Source organism: Solea solea, chromosome 14 (genome assembly GCF_958295425.1).
Source record: "Solea solea chromosome 14, fSolSol10.1, whole genome shotgun sequence".
NCBI classification, from domain to species: Eukaryota; Metazoa; Chordata; class Actinopteri; order Pleuronectiformes; family Soleidae; genus Solea; species Solea solea.
This window is the reverse complement of record NC_081147.1, coordinates 20080026-20098206: the sequence shown is the minus strand read 5'-3', so window position 1 is coordinate 20098206 and position 18181 is coordinate 20080026. Positions and strand designations below refer to the sequence as shown.

Here is an 18181-nt window from a genome sequence, read left to right as displayed (position 1 = left end):
TGTGTGCGCGCGTGTGTGTGTGTGTGTGTGTGTGTGTGTGTGTGTGTGTGTGTGTGTGTGTGTGTGTGTGTGTGTGTGTGTGTGTGTGTGTGTGTGTGTGTGTGTGTGTGTGTTTTTGCAGCTGTGTAGGTCAGGGGGTTTTAGCATGCCTATAGCAAACTGTCACTTGCTAAGGCAATGAGCCCATTGGTCACATGGGAGCTGCCACTGTGGATTAGTGTCTGTCTGACAGGTTATAAACAGGCCACAGCGCTGGAGTCCCACACTCCTGGCTGCTCTGCCCATAGAGCTGCCGTGTGTGTGTGCCATTGTGTATTACGTCCCTGAGGATCTTGCATACAACCGGCTTTGTCCTGCCAAAGCAGAGGGAACACACACCAACAAGAGAGAAGGCCCAATTGTCCTCTTTACCCACCATATCTCTGCCCTTTTCTTTTTTCCTTTTCCATTTGCCCTTTCCTCTCATTATTCGTATCTTTGATCCCACTCTTCTGTTGTCTTTCTCCCTCTTGTCCCCCTGTTTTCCTTTCTTTAAGCCCCCCCTTTTCCTCCCCCTGCTTTAATATTTTATCCTTGTTGTATTATAATTAGGGCTGTAAATCGATTAAAATTTTCTGCGATTAATCGTGAAGATAAACCTGATATTTATTTATTTATATATAATCATGGAATGAATGTAGAATCAACAGGAAAAGTATATTTAAGTTCAAAGTCTGTTGTTTGAATGGCTTTCTTTTAACTTTAAACACAGTTGCTCTGCTGTGAAGTACAACTTTGGCACAAACAAAAGGCATCTTGATGTTTTAAACGTGTTAGTAAATCTTTACAGAGAAACAGAGAAATACAACACATACAGGAAACACTGGTGGACACTGAAAGAGAGCGCACAAACGCACACAAGTCAGGGAGGGCAAGAGAGAACACAAACTCACATAGAGAGAGAGAAACAGCGCGTGCACACAGACACACACACACACACAGGTGGGCATGGTGCAACAGTAATGTAGCAACATGCAGACAGAGAATATTGGTTCAATTTCCTGAACCATGTTTTTTTTTTTCCGGTGCACAAATCTTAGTTTTTCAAGCGCCCTCCAAAACAAGCAGTTGGAAAATGACATCATATCATGACTGCGCGATGTGTTCAGACAGAGCGCTGGAATCGTTGCACTCAATATTTATCTTTTCATGAGCTCCATGTAATCAATTATTAAAGGGATAATAGCACAATTTAACACAACACAATGTAGACATTATCAGAGAAAACCAAAGCTTATGATGCCGTTGTAGATTTGCAACACAGTGAATTATTGATAACATAATGTAATGGTTTTTCTAATTACGATGTGATTGCAACATTTCACATATGCAATGGCTGGTATCTTTGGGAACAGTGAGTGTTGGCATTTGTAATCATCACAAAAACATAAGTCTGCTCAAAACTCGTATTTTAATAGCTGGTTGCTGTAGATTTGAACTCATGTACTTAAACACGGGTAATGTATGCATCTTTGCGGACAGTTTTTTTAGTGGGCAGAACAGGGAGCTCCATCTGTGACTGATATGTAGTTAGGCCAGTTCCTTGCACGATACAGCAGTGTGATTGTGGATATGAATGAATGAACGAGAGGCAGAGATAATAAGAGTGCTTTTAACCTGTGTCTTACTGTTTCTTTGTCCCACTACCATGTGGAATTGATAGAGCAGTATTTTAACGGTCCAGTGGCTTTTTAATGAATTATACTTGCTAGAAAAGTATGAGGAGCAGCAGCAGCAACAACAACAACAACAACAACACAACACACTTAGACAGAAGAGAAAAAAAAGGAGTGTTTTTTTTTTCTATTTTAAAACGAGCTGAATCCTATCATAATACACGTAGACAGTCCTTATAATGGAAATGGAGACTATCTGCACTCAGGCAGCTTACAGAACTGACTCCATCTGTGTCTTTCTTTCTTTCTTTCTTTCTCTCTCATGAATCCCAAGTCATATTCCTTTACATGAATCCATTCCCCACACTGTTTATAATTCCCAGAAAGAACATTAATGGAAAAAAATATTGAATATCACCACTGCAAGGTCAGTGTCTAAACTTAATTTCTCGAGATTATAAATTAAATGGATGCATCTAAGAGTGTGTGTGTGCGTGTGTCAAGTGCTCTTAAGCCAGTCAGACACTAAAGTCCCCACTCATCTCAAAGGAGACAAAGTATTTGATGTCTGGGGTGAGAAAAAGACGGATCTGTCGGCATGCCAAAAACACGGTCCCTTCCTCTATCTTTCCCTCGCCCCTCCCCTGATATTGATGCAGGACTAGAATTGATGGTGCCTTTCATCATCAGCACTGCTTGGACATCATATATAGAGGATGGATGAGAAGGAGATAGTAAAAACAACCCTCATTGCCTCTTCTCTCCGTTCACGTTCCTACGTGAAGCTGAACACACGTGCGAGCACAAGACACACAAAAGCTGTCCATTATTTCCAATTACTCTCACTGCACACTTCTCCTCGCTTTGCTGTTGTATCCGTTGTATCGCAGCGCTCGGTCTCTCTGTGGAGTGTTTTCTGATGAATGGCGAGGCCGATTGAATTATGAGCGGTCAGGTTCACAGGCCAGCCTCTAACAGGACATGTATAAATCCTAAATTCCTCAGCGGCGCGGTCTCACCGGACACCGGAGAGAAAAGAGGAGGTAATACGGATGTCCCCGACAGCCACTAAATCACTGACCCCGCCTCTGCCATCTATCCTTCACTCTTTCACCTGATGACACTCTGTGAAAGATGATGGAGCGCGGAGTGCACCAGTGTGTGCGTGTTTCCATGCTCGTGTGTGTCAGAAGCTGCAGTGCAGATTTAAAGATTGCTTTAATATGACACATGCATGCATAAGTGTGTATGTGGGCAGCTACCAGGCTCAGAATATTTGCATCAGTGGGTTGATTCTCTGTGCCGGTTAATTGCCTGTCCTGAAGAAAAAAAACCATCTTTTGATCATCTAACAGTGATATATATCATTAACATGGTATTCGCAGAACGGCAGCGGTTTGTGTTGAATTAACTTTGCGTGTAGCCACTTTCGTTCAACCCGTCTCTGCCTACATCTGTTCTATAGATCACGTCTTCTTATACGTTACCTTTCAGCTGAGGCCAGAGAATCAGCGGCCTTGTTGTACAGTATATGCACTGTATGTAGGCGGTGGTGGCAAAGGTGATGACGAGGGAGGATTTTCTTTTCAGTCAAGGAAGAGAAACAGGATTTAAATCAGGTCTGAGGCCACATGATGATGATGCTGCTCGTAATAATGGTTGCAAAGAAAGTAGTAAGTAATTGTTGTGTTTCTCAGTTTAGCCGTGATCTCATGTCAGCTGGCGACATTCCAGCACTGCACACAGGAAGTGATTTGTAATAGCAACAGCAATATTGTGCTAGTAAAGCAAGGTTGGAATCTGACTGAATACACAAAGAAAAGTCCTAAAAAAAAGCAATTTAACAGGATAAAAGCCACCCACCACTGTGCTGCTGCTGTATATGCACAAATGCTCCATTTCTGATAGTATTGTTTTATAGAGTCTGTTTTCAGATGAAGGACTCATACAGATAACGTTTCATAGTCTCAGTTTAGGCAGAATAATAACATCAACAGCAACAAAAAATATAACTAATCATTCAGTTGTCTGAATGATTAGGGGCAGCCAGTTCCCAGACTGTGTTCTACTTATAAATATTATTATCATAATTAGCCATGAAGCACAGAAATTGCAGCTGCACTCCTCCAAAGTGAGCCAGGTGCAGGTCCATAAGAGTCTTTTAATGTCTGCACATTTGGGTCCAGACAATTTTCAGAGTTCGTCACTCACTTATGACAAAAGCAGTGGAAGATATAGTAAAAAAAAAAACTGAACTGTCCCTTTAAGATATTTGCTTATCCCTTATCCTTTTTAAGCATCACATATAGCACTCATGGATGGATCCAACTTTCGGCCATGTACTCAACTTTACTTGTTTCATACAGCAGGGTGCTTCTTCCAGCTGTGATATTGTTTGATGTATTTATGCCGTCAAACAAAAGGGTTTTTTTCCAACCACAGCACATTCGATTTGATGTCGTCCTGAAACAGCTTACAGAGCTGTGTGTGTGTGTGTGTGTGTGTGTGTGTGTGTGTGTGTGTGTGTGTGTGTGTGTGTGTGTGTGTGGTACAGCTGTCCACAGAGAGTCAGCAGGACATGATGCAGAACTACAAGCGCTGTCCTTGGTCCTGAAAAGACACAGCAGCTCACTCCGTGCTTCTCTCACATCCACCACAGTCGCTGTCCATGGTCCTGGACAGCAGCACATTATCTTAAAGGCTTTGTGTTTCGCTGCCTGCATTCCCAAAGACAGCGAATAGTATTTTATTTTTTTATCAGGTTCTTATTCAGTAGTAATTTCTGCTGCTCTGCAGTTTGTCAGTCAGGTGTTTTTTTTTGTTTTTTTTTTTCACAGCTTGCTGCTCAGTTGCCTTCCATAATGTCTGTAATATTCAAAGGCCTTAGGTCTTATCAATACTAAACTGTTCCGAATGTTAGGTTTATCTTGTATTTGGTGAAACATATTTCCCCAATGTGTGATAATGTCTACTTTCTTTCTCCCCTTTTCTCCCTTGTTTGTATATGTGTGTGTCACATGTAGACTTGCAGAGATGGAGAGCCAGAATTGTTCATTCTTCACGGACAGCCTGTCTCCTGATGAAAGTCTGTGAGTATGCCGCTACCCCCACTACAAACCCCATCATTACATTTGTAACCTTTCATGGGGATTTTGTGTGTTTTGCTTGCACTGTTTCTTTCTCTGTGTGTGTGCGTGTGCACACGTTCAGGCTTCTTCATGCATGTTCCACTGTTGGGTTAAGATTGGATGATCACATAAGTAATCAGCCACATAATGAAAATGACCCACAGCGAACAGTGTGTGTGCACACAGCCCCCTGTTATCCTGCACATGCCTGCTGTGATTAGAGTCTGTTGCTGTGGGTGGAAATCACACTAAGGAGAGAGAGAGAGAGGCAGGTGTGTGTGTGTGTGTGTTTATAAGCCGTGTGAGAGGCATGGAGTGATGAGGTTATAGAAGTGAGAGAAATGGGGGATGTTTTGCAGTCGGTAAAGTGAATCCTCGTTGCGGTGATCTGACAAAAGAATCGTGATTCATGGCTGTGCGAGATGTTGTGTTCGCGAGAGTCCATATCTTGTTTGGTTGACAGCAGCTGTATGTGAGTTGTTAAGCGTTTCCTCCTCCTCTGAGCTCTGAAGTCAAGTGGAAGTTACATGACCAGCAGCTGTGTGAGAAATGTTTGATCTAGTAGAGAATCAGGGGTTTTTGTGTGTGTGAGAGAGAGAGAGTGAGTATGTATGTAGTGAAGCAAAGTCATTATTTCTTCTCTTTTTAATGTATCTGCTCTAAGGGAAAGCTGAGAATGACACCACATGAATACTAGTTTTACGCTCAAACACTCCTCTTTTCTGCGGTGCCACACGTGAGCAACTTGCGTAGCATTTTGTTCTCCTCCTCTCCTCATGTTAGTATGTACTCTATAAGTTCTGTTTATATGCACGTTATAAAGGGTCCAGCTATTGGCCTAGCAACTTATCACAGCAATTTATCACACTTATTGTCTGACTCTCTTTCAGACTCTGTCCTTTTTTTGAGTTTCTTCACAGTGTAGGAAGTTGTTGTTGGTGCTACAGCACCAGAAAATTGTCTTGTTGTAATGCTACATCTAAAGTTACAAGGCTGTAAACAGAGTGTGGAGAAGGTGTAGTGTTGCTAGTTCATCTTGGACAGGTCGCCAGTCCAATCCCAGGGCCACATAGAGACAAACAACCATACATTCTCACCCTCAAACTTACATGTACGGTCAATTTAGAGTGTCCAATTCACCCAATCTCCAAATCTGCATGTTTTTGGACTGTGGGAGGAAACAGGAGAACCCTGAGAAAACCCGCGCACACACGGGAAGAACATGCAAACTCCACGCAGAAAGGCCCGTGTTCCGACCGGGTCGCAAAGCCGGGTCTTCTTGCTGCAAAGGCAAGAGTGAAGAGAATATCTAAGAATATCTCATAGTTGCTCACACATTAATCGATGATAGGGAATTTTTACTTTACTGCATTTAGCCCCATCCTTGTTTCACAACAGTCGTGAGCACACAGATCGGACAGCACATACATGAGCAGTGGGCAGCACACACCTCAACTCCTCAGACCCTCAAGTTCCAATTCTCTTCCACTTGGACATAAAAAAAAAAATAACCGCCTACTGCTGGTTGGTTTGCCGTAACTTTTACATTAGTTCACACAAGTCATCAAACTTTCACCAGCTCCATTTCACGAGACGTCTCTGCTTCTCTAGCCTCCCAATGTCTTTCTTTCTGTGTGCACATATCCAGAGTTGTTTTGGTGAAAAAGCTTTGCCACAAAAAGGTGTTTATATCGGTGCATGTGTATATGGAATTTGCATCCGTGTCTGCGGATAACTGTATGTGGAGGAGCGCGCACGCGTGCATGCGTGTGTATGCATGACACTTCACTTCCGCCTGTTGCGTGTAGCAATGTTGTTTTCTGCTTTTTTTGTGCCCTTGTATCTTGTTGTTCTTATTCTGTGAAGCAGACCTTCTGTCTGTCAGCGCTGCTGTTTTTTTCCTGCTACATGGCTCTGTACATACTGCTGTGCTATCTGTGCCTCCAGCTGGTGTTTGCTTGGCATCATGCTGTTCTCTGTCTTGAACCACACCACGCGCCCGTGTGTGTGTGTGTGTGTCCAGACCTTCATATTCACCACCTGTATGCATTGTTCTGTATTCACTGGCCGCTGCTTGTTGCCAGGTAATTGACATGGAAACGATAAAAAACAGGCTGGTCCAAAAATGATTCATAGAAACCAACATTCTTCAAATAGTGGTCTGAATTCCACCTTTTTGATGTTTCATAGATGCCTCTGAGGACTCTGACTGTATGAGTCATGAAAATAATTGCTTTAGTTGTAACAAAGCTGATTTTAAGAGAATTTTTTTTTAGAATTTGTGAGACAAAAGTGACATTTTGTCTCTTCTTTTCAAGGATTAACGGGATGATGCTCCAACACAGTTAAATGCAAACAATACAGGGTGTATACTCTGCAATAGTCTCATCAATCACCTTATGTATGCCGATGATTTGGTAATTATTAGTCCTACAGTATAGTGCTGCCTTACAACAACGTCATGATACAACGATATCCAAAATCTAAGATGATATTTAGTCTCATGTCATGATACAGATATAATATCAGTGTATTACCCAGCCCTGAACCTGAAGCACTGCTATCTCACTTTACTATGGTAGTTGTTAGGCTTCTGCTTTCCCCTCGACAACACAAATCACTGCTATACCGAGGAACACAGAAAGAATGTGGAGCTGATTGGTTTAATCAGCGCTGTGTGTGAACTCACTTGACAGTGACGTTTGTTTATAATGAAAAACATACACACTACAGCTTTAAACCGGATATTTCTGTGATGTTTGTGGCACAGTAAGGCAAAGCTTTTAACTTTGGATCAATAAAATCTTCTTTTTTTAATAGCCCTATGCGTTATTGCAACATATAAATTGACAAACAGCTGTCCTCCTAGTAAATCATTTCAAAATTTATAGGTGCATTTATTGTTTTACCATCGTGGATCTATAACCTTTTTTGTCCCATCATCAATAGTGGCTTCATTGTTCGGGGTAGGACTGTATTATTGTCTTGCACTGAATGCAAGTAGGTTTTAAATGATTTTAATGTGAGCAGGTTGGGTTACAGAACATTTATTCTTTGAAATGAAAACCTCGCACAGCACTGTGTCTTTGCCATAGTGTCCCGTGTCTCGTCCTGTCTTGCTCGTCCCGCTTTGCTTCGCCTTGCTTCTGGCTGTTTGCTCGTCCAGGGCTCTGCTTTGTGCTGCTGGTGGCTGTGTGCTGGTGGCTCAGTGTGCTGTCTCCTGTGTGGGGGACTCAGGGATGAAGATCAGTACCTCCTGCGTCACTCCAGCCCAGCCCTGGATCAGGACTCACCCTGTGGACAGCACATGCTGCTGGCTCACCTGGAGCACCAGGACAAGGAGCAGCTCCAGTGCACCCTGGCCCGCCTGGAGAACGAGAACCGGTCTGTTCCTGTAGAAGCTTTGTTCCCTTCTTCCTTTATGTGCATGTTGGCATCATATTTACCGTGTTTCTCTTCTGTGTTTTACTGATGGCACACATGACAAGTATGACTCATAATAACACCAATATTTACAGGCTTTGCAGACTGTGTAGAATTTGATTTGTTTTAAATTTAGTTGTTTGAGGAGTGATTTTCTTCAGTAATGCTGCAGCGAAGCATGAAAACACAAACATGGGTTTGTTTGTCTGTCTGTCGGCATCAAACTCTTTTTTTTGGGATGTTTTCTGCCCTCCTGAAGAGCGTTAACTCTTTCACACTGCATCCAGAACGGCAGTGAGAAAAACAAGAAACCTTTTCTGAGGGCACACCTGACAGAAAATAATGAGGATCCGAGCGTTTATAGATTATCCTCCTAAGTGCCTTGAAGAGGATGCAGTCATTATGAAGTGGCACAGAAGCATTTCTGGTTTAAATTTGAATTTATCGTTTCCTAAGAGGCTCCGATATTTTCAATAAACCAAGCAAATTCATTTTTCCTGATCCTCTTAATTGGTTACTACAGGCTAGCTTTATGTGAATGAGTCATTTGAACTGATTCTTCAGTTCGGTTGTGACCTTTCTACACACACACACACACACACAGACAGACGTGTGCCCCCTGGTTGTCGGAAACCTTGACCTGGTTTCGTTTTTCTATGAAATATGCTCTCCTGTTATGACGCGACAGTGTGCTTTGTCGTCCTTATTTATCACCACAGTAGCTGCCGCAGCTTAGTTTATATCCTGCTCTGTGGCTCTTGTGTGCTTCATACTTGAACTATAATGTTTTTCTTTTGGCTCCAGGAGATGTCAGACCCATTTTAAAATGTAAAATAAACAACCACAACATTATTCTATCTGCCTGGTACTAAATGGCAGTTATAGAAAATGACACATTTTTTAGTTCATTTAGCAGTTATTATTGTTATTATTGTTATTATTATTATTATTGCACATACAACAGTGCACCCCAATTTGGTGGTTCATTAAAACTAACATGTTGTGCCCCATGATTTTCGGATCAGCTAAACCACCTTAATAACCTCTCCCTGCGCAGCATGCAATTAGCTAATCCTTAATCAGTGTCACACTTGTTGCCAAAAGAGGAGGAACTTGTTTTAGTGCAGTCTGTATTTACAAGAATGATTGTGTTCAGAGCGTCTTGCTTTTTTTGCCTTAATGTGTAATTATTTTTAAATATGTCACTTGTAAGAATAACAGGTCAGAGTGTTATACGAGGTGGATTTCTGTCTGTGTCATGTAGGAGTTGCATAAATATCTCCAGATGTGTATTTTCTCACTGTTTCCTCCCCTGCGGATCCCCAGGGTGCTACAGAGCGAGTACAGGCGGCTCAAGTGGAAACACGAAGAGGCGGCGTCAGTTCCCATGCTGACCGAGGCTGGAGAGGGAGGCCCGGGCTCGCCCACATCGGAAGGACAGCAGGACGAGGAGCTCCTGGCTGAGGCGCGGGTCCTCCGGCAACACAAGTCACGCCTGGAGACCCGCATGCAGATTCTGGAGGACCACAACAAGCAGCTGGAGTCCCAGCTGCGCAGGCTCAGGGAGCTACTGCTTCAGGTACGCCTCTGTGAGACGCCTGAAGATAATGATGATGATGATGATCATACCGGAGGAATGTCCCGGACACTGCAAAATTTAGTGTCGTCGAGCAACATTCCCCGCGCTGCACACAGGAAGTGATTTGTTTTATGTCAAGACAGATGGAGGCAACGTTTACATTTTTGCTAGTAAATCAATATAGCTGCAAACTCATCCATCACTGCGCCAAAAACCTGGTCATTCAGTAGTTTGACAGGATTAACACTTCGTACCCCTCTATACGCAAATATTCCCTCAGTCAGGTCTGATAGTTTTGCTTGACAGAGCCCATTTTTAGACAAAGGATGCAGCATACAAATAATGTTATGTCAGAATACTAAAATAAATCACCAGAATGTACACACTGGAGGTTTTAAACTCAAGTAAATATTCAGTCACTATCCATTTACCTACCCTTCCTCTTTGTTCCCTGTTATTTTGTTAAATTTCATTTTGAATAATTTTTTTAATTTGTGAAAAAATTTTAAACTGACTTGTGCATAAGACAGGGAGGAAACTCTTAAAGTTGTGTGTGGATGCAGTTTTAGAGAAATAATTAGTTTTTATCACTTTCCAGGCATTGTTTCCCATTTTCATTCATTTCACAGGAAACATCTTTTTTTTTTGATCTTGATGACGACCGACATGTAGGATTGTTTGACCTTGAAAGTGTGCAATCTACTGAGTGCCACTCAAATTTCCTATTGATATATATACCCTTATATTTGATGAATTACTTGTCAAGATCAATGGTTTTCAACTCATTAACGCGTGACAGTGTAACCGTCAGGTAGCAAGGGCTTCACACACATGTATATTATTGAAGTACAAAAAAAAAAGGGCAAAGACGGTATGTGTAAAGGAAATTGTGAAAAAGGTGACATCTCAGAAAATGTCAAAGTTAATGAGATGAGATATAGAAAAGGCAGTCGTGGGAGTTAAGAAATACAGTGTGGAACGAGTTAAAAAAAAAAAGAGACGGTAAGAAGAAATATAAAAGGAATTACTGCAGTACAAAGTAAAGTGTGGGGAAGAGATTTGGGGGGCTGACATACATACAGTCACACTGGGACACTATAGTTTGGAAATGCAAATTTCTCAAGCAAAAGACGGAATAAAGAGGGAGTAAAAGGAGAGAGAGAGAGGGAATGTGATGCTTCTTCAGGTTAAACACTTGGAAATTGAAAAGCAGCACAAAATAGTGTGTGGCAAAGATGGTTGTAGAGAGAGAGACTGGAGGTGTAAAAAGAAATCTATTCAAATGCATATCATTATTTTCCCCCTGAACCAATATCACAGTTTCATTCACTCAAAAAATCAAATCTGTGGAATCTGCCTGCTGTTGTCTGCGGGAGTGTACATAAGAATTCCTCCTAGTCTCTGCAGACATCTCTTTTCCACTGCAAGCGCTGTACTTATTCACCATCGAGTATTGCCACGGTGTTACTAACAACAATACAAAAGATGCCAGGTTGCAGATAATATCCCCGGGAGTTAGATTATGCATCTGTGATTTGCTTCCCGCTGCCATTGTGTTTTTCTGCACTGCCGCTGCAAATCACTGTCTTTTAATTTGACTGTGAGAGCACAAATCACACATAACCGTGCGGTCTAAGGCGGTGTTTTCTATCCGAATATTAATGATAATAATCACGGTGCTCGTGAGAGACGGCGGTCGTGGACGCGTGACTGAAAGCTGCTAACCATAACATTCATTACTATTTGAAAAGGCTCAGCGCCCTCCGCGCTCTTAAACATGATGGATATGAGCAATTATTTGGAGTGAAGGATAATCAGTCTCTCTTCAAAAACAGCCCAAAGATGATTCAGAGGCCAATGGATCAGAACCGTCGACCCTGTCGTCTCCTGTGTCTGGAGGGGGTCATCACGGGGAGCCAGCCAGCAGAGAGACCACCGACACTGAAGCAGCAGGTCAGCAAGCATGTTGAACGTGAAGCCATGCAAACTACCCCCTGCCACCCTCCCCTTGTGACATTTTCTGTGTGTGTGTGTGTGTGTGTGTTAGGAGATGACCTGGAGCACGAGCAGGACACGGTGCTGCAGCTACAGGAGGTCATTGAGCAGCTGAGAAACGTCTTCCCTTCGGAACCGGGTGAGTTCGTCTCAGCCGCGTGGATCTTTGCCGCCGTAGCAACCGCGGGAATCGCAGAAAGACTCTCCAGCATCATGTGGAGGAGAGTGAGCAAATAGATACTGCGGCTTGTTTATAGTCAGGGCGGAAGGCGCGGGGAGATTAAATGGCAGCGAGGAGGAGTGAGATGAAGAGACTGAAGCACAGAGATGACAAAGCATCAGCGTTCACACACTTGGCAAACTGGCCTAGTCAGTCCAGAGCCTTTAACCCTCTCATGACCATGATTTTATGGCTGTAGAATTGTTTAAAGGTAGCTGTAGAATCAACTGTTTAGGAATTACGGTAGTAAGAGCTGACGTCACAGACGTTGATCAATCTCGTCTGTGATTGGACACTCGTTATAAGTCCCGAGGGCTACCGTAATAACAAGTATATGGGCGCAAAGCTCTATTTCTCTGCTTTCCACTATCCATCCATCTGTCTTCTATCGCTTTATCCTCTCAGCTGACATAGGGAGAGAGGCAGAGTCACGTCCTGGACAGATCGCCAGTCCATAGTTTTTGAATTTTCTAGATAGCGCAAATGGTCTAGGAGTTACAGGAATAAAAAGTATGCGTGCCGAATCCGGTCAGTGACGACAGGATGGTAACAGAGGGGTTAAACAGCTACCTTTAAAATGGTCACTGCAATATGTGCTCATGCACATATAACTGCCCCACTGTCTGTTTTATTTTAATAAGCACTGAAACTGTTTTTCACACGTCAGCGACAGTCTGAACATGAAACTGTGTCTGCTCTAGAGCAGCAGCAGAGTCACAGCAGCAAAGAGATAACACGTGATGAGAAGCGGCGACAAGATGAAAGAAAATGGGCTGTAAAAACATTAAATATGTGAAATATCCACCAAAAAATTATATGAGAGAGAATGAGAGGGAGAGACAGGTAACTTCTCCAATGCAGAACCTAATTCTTCTTCTCTTTTTTAAGCCAAACTTTCATTGTTGTATTGCTGTATGTTTTTATGGTTGATGTACTGTTATGTATTTATATGTATTGTTAATCCAGTGTGTAATCTAATCTAATCTAAGACATTTTTGAGAGAGGTAGTGAGGCTTTTTAGGTTTGGGAACTTTTGGCAACTGACAGCCTGTTAACCACCTAACAGCCCGTGTTAGGTGGTTAACAGTGAGTGGCACAACAGACCAAAACACACCAAAACAAAACATATAAAGAGCTCAGTCCACAAATGAAAAGGTATTTAGTCAATATACTGGCTGCACCTTTGTTTTAAGTGAAGCAGTTTAACACAATGACACATCATGACCATTTTATGACATAATGTAATTCATTACATTAAACACAGAAGGGTTTTTTTATAACTCTAGCCTTCTTAGAGAACCTAATATAAAAGCTTTTCCCCCCTTTTTTCTTCTTCTCTTCATCGATTTCCTAATTTCAGGCACCACCTCACACATATAACCCGAGTGTTCCTCGAGGAGCGACGTAAAAGCCTGAACGGACACCTGATGCCACAGGAGAAGCCACATTCCGCTGCGGTCCGGCCACAGTGACCCACCCAGAGCTAACCCTCCACTGGAACTTAGTGCACTAAAAGCCTTTTTCATGTAAACTGCAAGAGGCCGCCGCTGATGTCCGTTTGACCAGGCTGCGCTTGATAACTTGTGCAGTGTAGCCGTGACGCCGTGTGTTAACCAGCCAAAGGAGACTAATGTAAGCAGCAGATAACGGGAGTGGAGGCGGGGCGCTCGAGAGAAATGCTCAGCCAAGACACTGTGCTTACCGGCATCTGTGTCGTCGTTCAGAGGTGTGAAGCACAAACCGGTCCTTCTGTGAAAAGAACTTTAAAGAATAAGAAGGATATCCCCTTGTTTTGTCTGAATGCCTATATCTTCAGTGTGGTTTTTAATCATGGTTATTTTTTATTTTATTCTTTTGGAGGGAGGTGGTGTGTCTGTGCCGGGCTGACTGTACTTCATGTGGCTGTATGGTGTAGTATTGTCAGGGAGTTGACATCATTTCATCAGTTAAATCTATGATTTATTTAAGACAGCCCAAGTGCCCTCGAGCACAGCGCCTCTGCGTGCGCACACTGTGTTCTTCTAATCCTCTCACACTGCTCGTCGATCTCACGCACACGCACACAGATGTATGCTGCTACGTCCACGCGCCCTGTTCCGACGGCACCTTTCCCTCATTGTGCACACAAATGTCTCCACGCGTGATCGATACATGTGCTGTGCTCCATGTATGACTAAAAATTAAAAAATGGAGCGCCATTTGATGTTGGATTCGGACGTGCTCTCAGTTTTAAGTCAATTTTACTTAGTTTTTTTTTGAGGAAGTGTGTGCCGATAAACATCAGCATGCAGCCGTTTGCTTTGGGATCTTAGCGTTGGCCTGCTGTGTGCAGAGAATGCAAAGGCAGGAGCTCCAGGCAATGTGCCGCCAGGCTGAAGCTTCCTCCCGCTCGCTCTCGTCAAGGCCAATTCCGGGCACTATAGGGGGGCTACCATGGCACACCACCATGGCACAATGGCACACTGACTTCATCTGTAATAATCCCCCTGCTCATGTAGATTTGAAAAGAGCAGTAGCTATTGACTATACACGCGTCATTTTCCCTCGCTAATGCCCACTTAATTGCTTTCAGAGTCACAGAAAGGCGAGTGCTTGAAATGGCTCTGCCCTCATCACGCCAGGGTCATAGTGTGTGTTCTGTTCCAAACATAGCACAGTCATTTAATGCCTTAAATCCAAAGTGAATTCATATGAAGTCGGTCTTTCTGGATATGTTTTCTTTCACATTCAGGGAGCGGAGATTTCCTTCCACAGCGTGTTTGTGTGTCACTGTCACTCCCTTCCCGGTCGGGGCTAGTGGTTCATTTCGAGAAACACAGGAAACAGTGTGTATCAAAACCACAGAGAGCGTTCATGTGTTGAAGCCAGTTAAATCAGACTTTTATGAATAAACCCATGATGCGAAGGATGCTTGGAGGGAGTAAAGATCAGAGAGACAAGAGGAGAGGCAGAGGGGGGAAAAACAAACAAGCTATTGCTAAAGGGCTGGTGAGAGAGAAACCACAGACAAGTCTCCAGGAGCGGGACAAGAAGTCGCCTGAAACGAGTGAGTTCTGGTCATGAAAGCGTGATATTTATGCCTCATTTGCACAGAAAAAACACAGCCAATGACTTGTAAACAGCTGGGAATCATCTTCCATCACTTCATCCTTCTCTGAAGCCTGAAAACCTTCCACATGACTGTGAGTATTAGGGCCAAACTGAAGAAGCAATTATTATTCAAGCAAAATCTCAGACGATCAGCTGCAACCTGCGTCAGGATGAGGAACGTGGAGCATTTTGCAAAGTTAGATTTTAGTTTCTGGGCTTCACAAATAAGGAAATACACCACATTATCATTGGCATCAGTAATTTGAAAAGGATTGTGCAGGAAACGGAGTCTGTTTCGAAGAAAGAATCACTCTTTTGTGGAGGGGGAAATGGCGGATTGCTAATTAAATATTTGGATCCAGAAGCGAGCACGGCATTGTGTTGCTATTTAACAATAATATTAATAATACATATTATTATTAAATGATGATAAAAATCATTTCATTTTGCTACTTTATTCTTGAAAGATTTTGTCCCTAATACTCTCGTCCCTGTGGTACCTCTGCACCAGCTACGCTTCACAATTCTTTTTTTTAAAGCTCACACAGTAGAACGACTATTTTCATAATCGATTAATCTGTCGATTATTTTCTCGATTAATCGTTTGGTCTATAAAATCTCAGAAAGTGATCGACCTTTAACGATTTCTTTGTTATCCAGAGCAAAGAAATGAAGAAAATACTCACATTTAAGAAGCTTAAACAATTGGAAATCGTGTTATGAAAAAAGCTTTGAAAAATCAATCGATTATCAAAATAGTTGTCTGTTCATTTAGTAACCGATTAATTGTTTCAGCTCTATCACACAGGTCAGAATAATCGGAAAGAGAAGAAAATAGTCTTGACAAGCTACATTTATTCATGAGACTTTAATTTCTTTTGAATTCACACATCTTCCACGTACACGATCACTTGCTAACACACATTTACGTTGAAGACGTGTGTGTCATGTGACGTGTGTTGCATTAGTGAAGGCAGAGGGATGTAAATACTCTGCCAGGCGGTTTAATGACAGAGCGTTACAGTAATATTCCCCCGTGTTTCCTCTCTGCTGCTCTTCATGGTCATCCACCTGCATCTCCCGCTCTCTCTCACTGTGTGTTCATCTGAAGATACACACGCGCACACACACACACGCGCACACACGCACACACACACACTCCCTGTGGTGTGACTGAAGCCGTGTGATTGAAGAGAAAAAGCGTCTCCACAGCGGCAGGAGTCACACCAGAGGATCCAGCTCTTGTTCTCCACACGTCTGCCACCGCATGTTTTCAGCCAACATGCTAAACTAAACAAAACAAAACAAACAAACTATCATATCACTCTCCTGTACTTACATTTGAACCTTGTTTTTTTGTCATCGTCAGTAGTTTACATGTCACACCTCACATTACGATGACTCACCTAACCTCAAATAAAGGGTTAAAAGAGAATACTAACAAATGCGGTATATACACACACACACTTATACATTACTGGTGAACTGTGTTTTTGTTTCATCATTAATATACCTCATTAATCATACAGATGTTTGTTGTCTTTCTTTTTGTTTTTTTCCATGTTGTGTTACTGTCCAGCACTGAGACACTTCCTGTTGTCTTTTTCTCTGGAGTTTTTAATCTGTATTTAAAAACGTTTTTTCTGAAGAAAGGCTTTTTACTGTATTAACATATATAGGTTACTGGCTGCTTTCTACTTTTTTGTGTACAGAAATAAAACTTTGTATTTGGCAAACACTCTCTCTGTCTCCATGTGTTTGCATTTCTTCCCTCTGAGAACAGAATAATGAAACTTAAAGGGTGTTTATATTCATTTTGCTCCTTGTGTTCACATTTATATTTGTATTTGTATGCAGCGGAATCAATGTTTCCTGTTCATCACTTCTCCTGCATCCATATTACTTTTCTTTCTGGGTTTCTGTTTTACTCATCACTCTACTCTCTGTTCTTTCTCTTATTGAGTGTCACCATTTCCTTTCCTATCACCGGTGGCTCTGTCCCCCTGACTTGTTCTGCTCGGGTCCAGTTCAGCGCTTGATTGGCATTTGACCTTCCCCGTATCACACGCTGATCTCCCGCTCGCTACACTATCTCCGTCCGTGCCGGTGGACGCAGCAGGGTCACTATCTGTGTCTTGTGCTCGATTATCTGGTGCCCCCCTCCCTGCGCCCCGCATCCACTGTACGTTCTAGATTTTCATTATCTAACGCCTCTTCGCTCGCTCCCCCACTCTCCAGCTTCTTGCTGTGCTTTGCTTTCACATCTGGGATTTCCTCTGTCGCTGCATCATCTTCTGTCTCAGCCGGGACGGGTTTCTCTGAGCTTTCCTCCCCTTTAGTCTTACTCTCCTCAGTTTTTTCCTCTGAGGTTTTCTGTACACATTCAATGTGCTTCTTGGTCTCGCTTCCACCGGCTCCCCACTTCTCCTGTGTCGTATCCCAATAAGTCTTATTCTGGTGGGCGTGCATGTTGCGGATGCGCTCTCCCAGCTTCTTCAGTTCCTGGCGGACCCAAGGTTTGAACTTGGGGTCCAGCTTCTCCAGCATTTCAAAGTCCCGCCGAGCTTCAACTGCATTGCACAGAGCAGCGTGTGCTTGCGCCCGCTGGAACACTGCTTTAAAGTTACCTATAGAGTACAAGAGGTAAACCAGTGTAAACTACAGCAAGAGCAAAACCAGGCAAGAGTAAGAGGAGAGACAGAGAGAAGACAAAGGGAAAGGTGGGAAAGAGAAGTAAATGACGGGGAGAATGAAGCATAAGAACAACTATTTCACATCAGACCCAACTATAAATAATTCAGTCACAGCAGAAACAAAAGAGAAAAACAACAAATTCATTTTTGACTGCGATGTCCACGAGTTGGTGCCACGGGAACAAACATGAGACCCAGCAGTGTGGCTGGGAATGCTTGGTTTCTTCTCTCCATGATAAATAAGAGCGAACAATATATTGCTGCAGGATGAAGGCAGGGGTTTACTGAGGACCAGACATGTTCAACGGCAGCAGTTGATATTTTTTAAGCTACAGAATGTAGGACAAAACAAAAACTAGAAAATTCTGCGGCGAAATTTCGAGCCTGCCTGCTGTTCT

The 18181-nt window shown here is 42.8% G+C and overlaps 2 protein-coding genes across 5 annotated transcripts in view; one reads left to right on the top strand and one right to left on the bottom strand.

Moving 5' to 3' along the window:
- drp2 (dystrophin related protein 2) overlaps positions 1-16831 on the top strand; it is a 77228-nt gene extending 60397 nt beyond the window's left edge. For 2 of the 4 annotated variants that reach the window (XM_058649864.1, XM_058649865.1), the window contains exons 19-24: positions 4679-4744; positions 8021-8167; positions 9533-9785; positions 11621-11738; positions 11833-11919; positions 13361-16831. In XM_058649864.1, the coding sequence (XP_058505847.1) occupies positions 4679-4744; positions 8021-8167; positions 9533-9785; positions 11621-11738; positions 11833-11919; positions 13361-13380 (691 nt within the window). In that variant the 3' untranslated portion in view covers positions 13381-16831. Of the gene's footprint in view, positions 1-4678; positions 4745-4865; positions 5368-8020; positions 8168-9532; positions 9786-11620; positions 11739-11832; positions 11920-13360 lie in introns of those variants that run through there. The other 2 variants (XM_058649866.1, XM_058649867.1) reach the window with 2 other exon arrangements.
- The window catches only part of LOC131472555 (aryl-hydrocarbon-interacting protein-like 1), a 25202-nt gene continuing 23809 nt past the window's right edge, over positions 16789-18181 (bottom strand). The window contains exon 8 of the mRNA XM_058649868.1: positions 16789-17717. Coding sequence (XP_058505851.1) covers positions 17236-17717 — 482 coding nt within the window. The 3' untranslated portion in view covers positions 16789-17235. The remainder of the gene's footprint in view (positions 17718-18181) is intronic.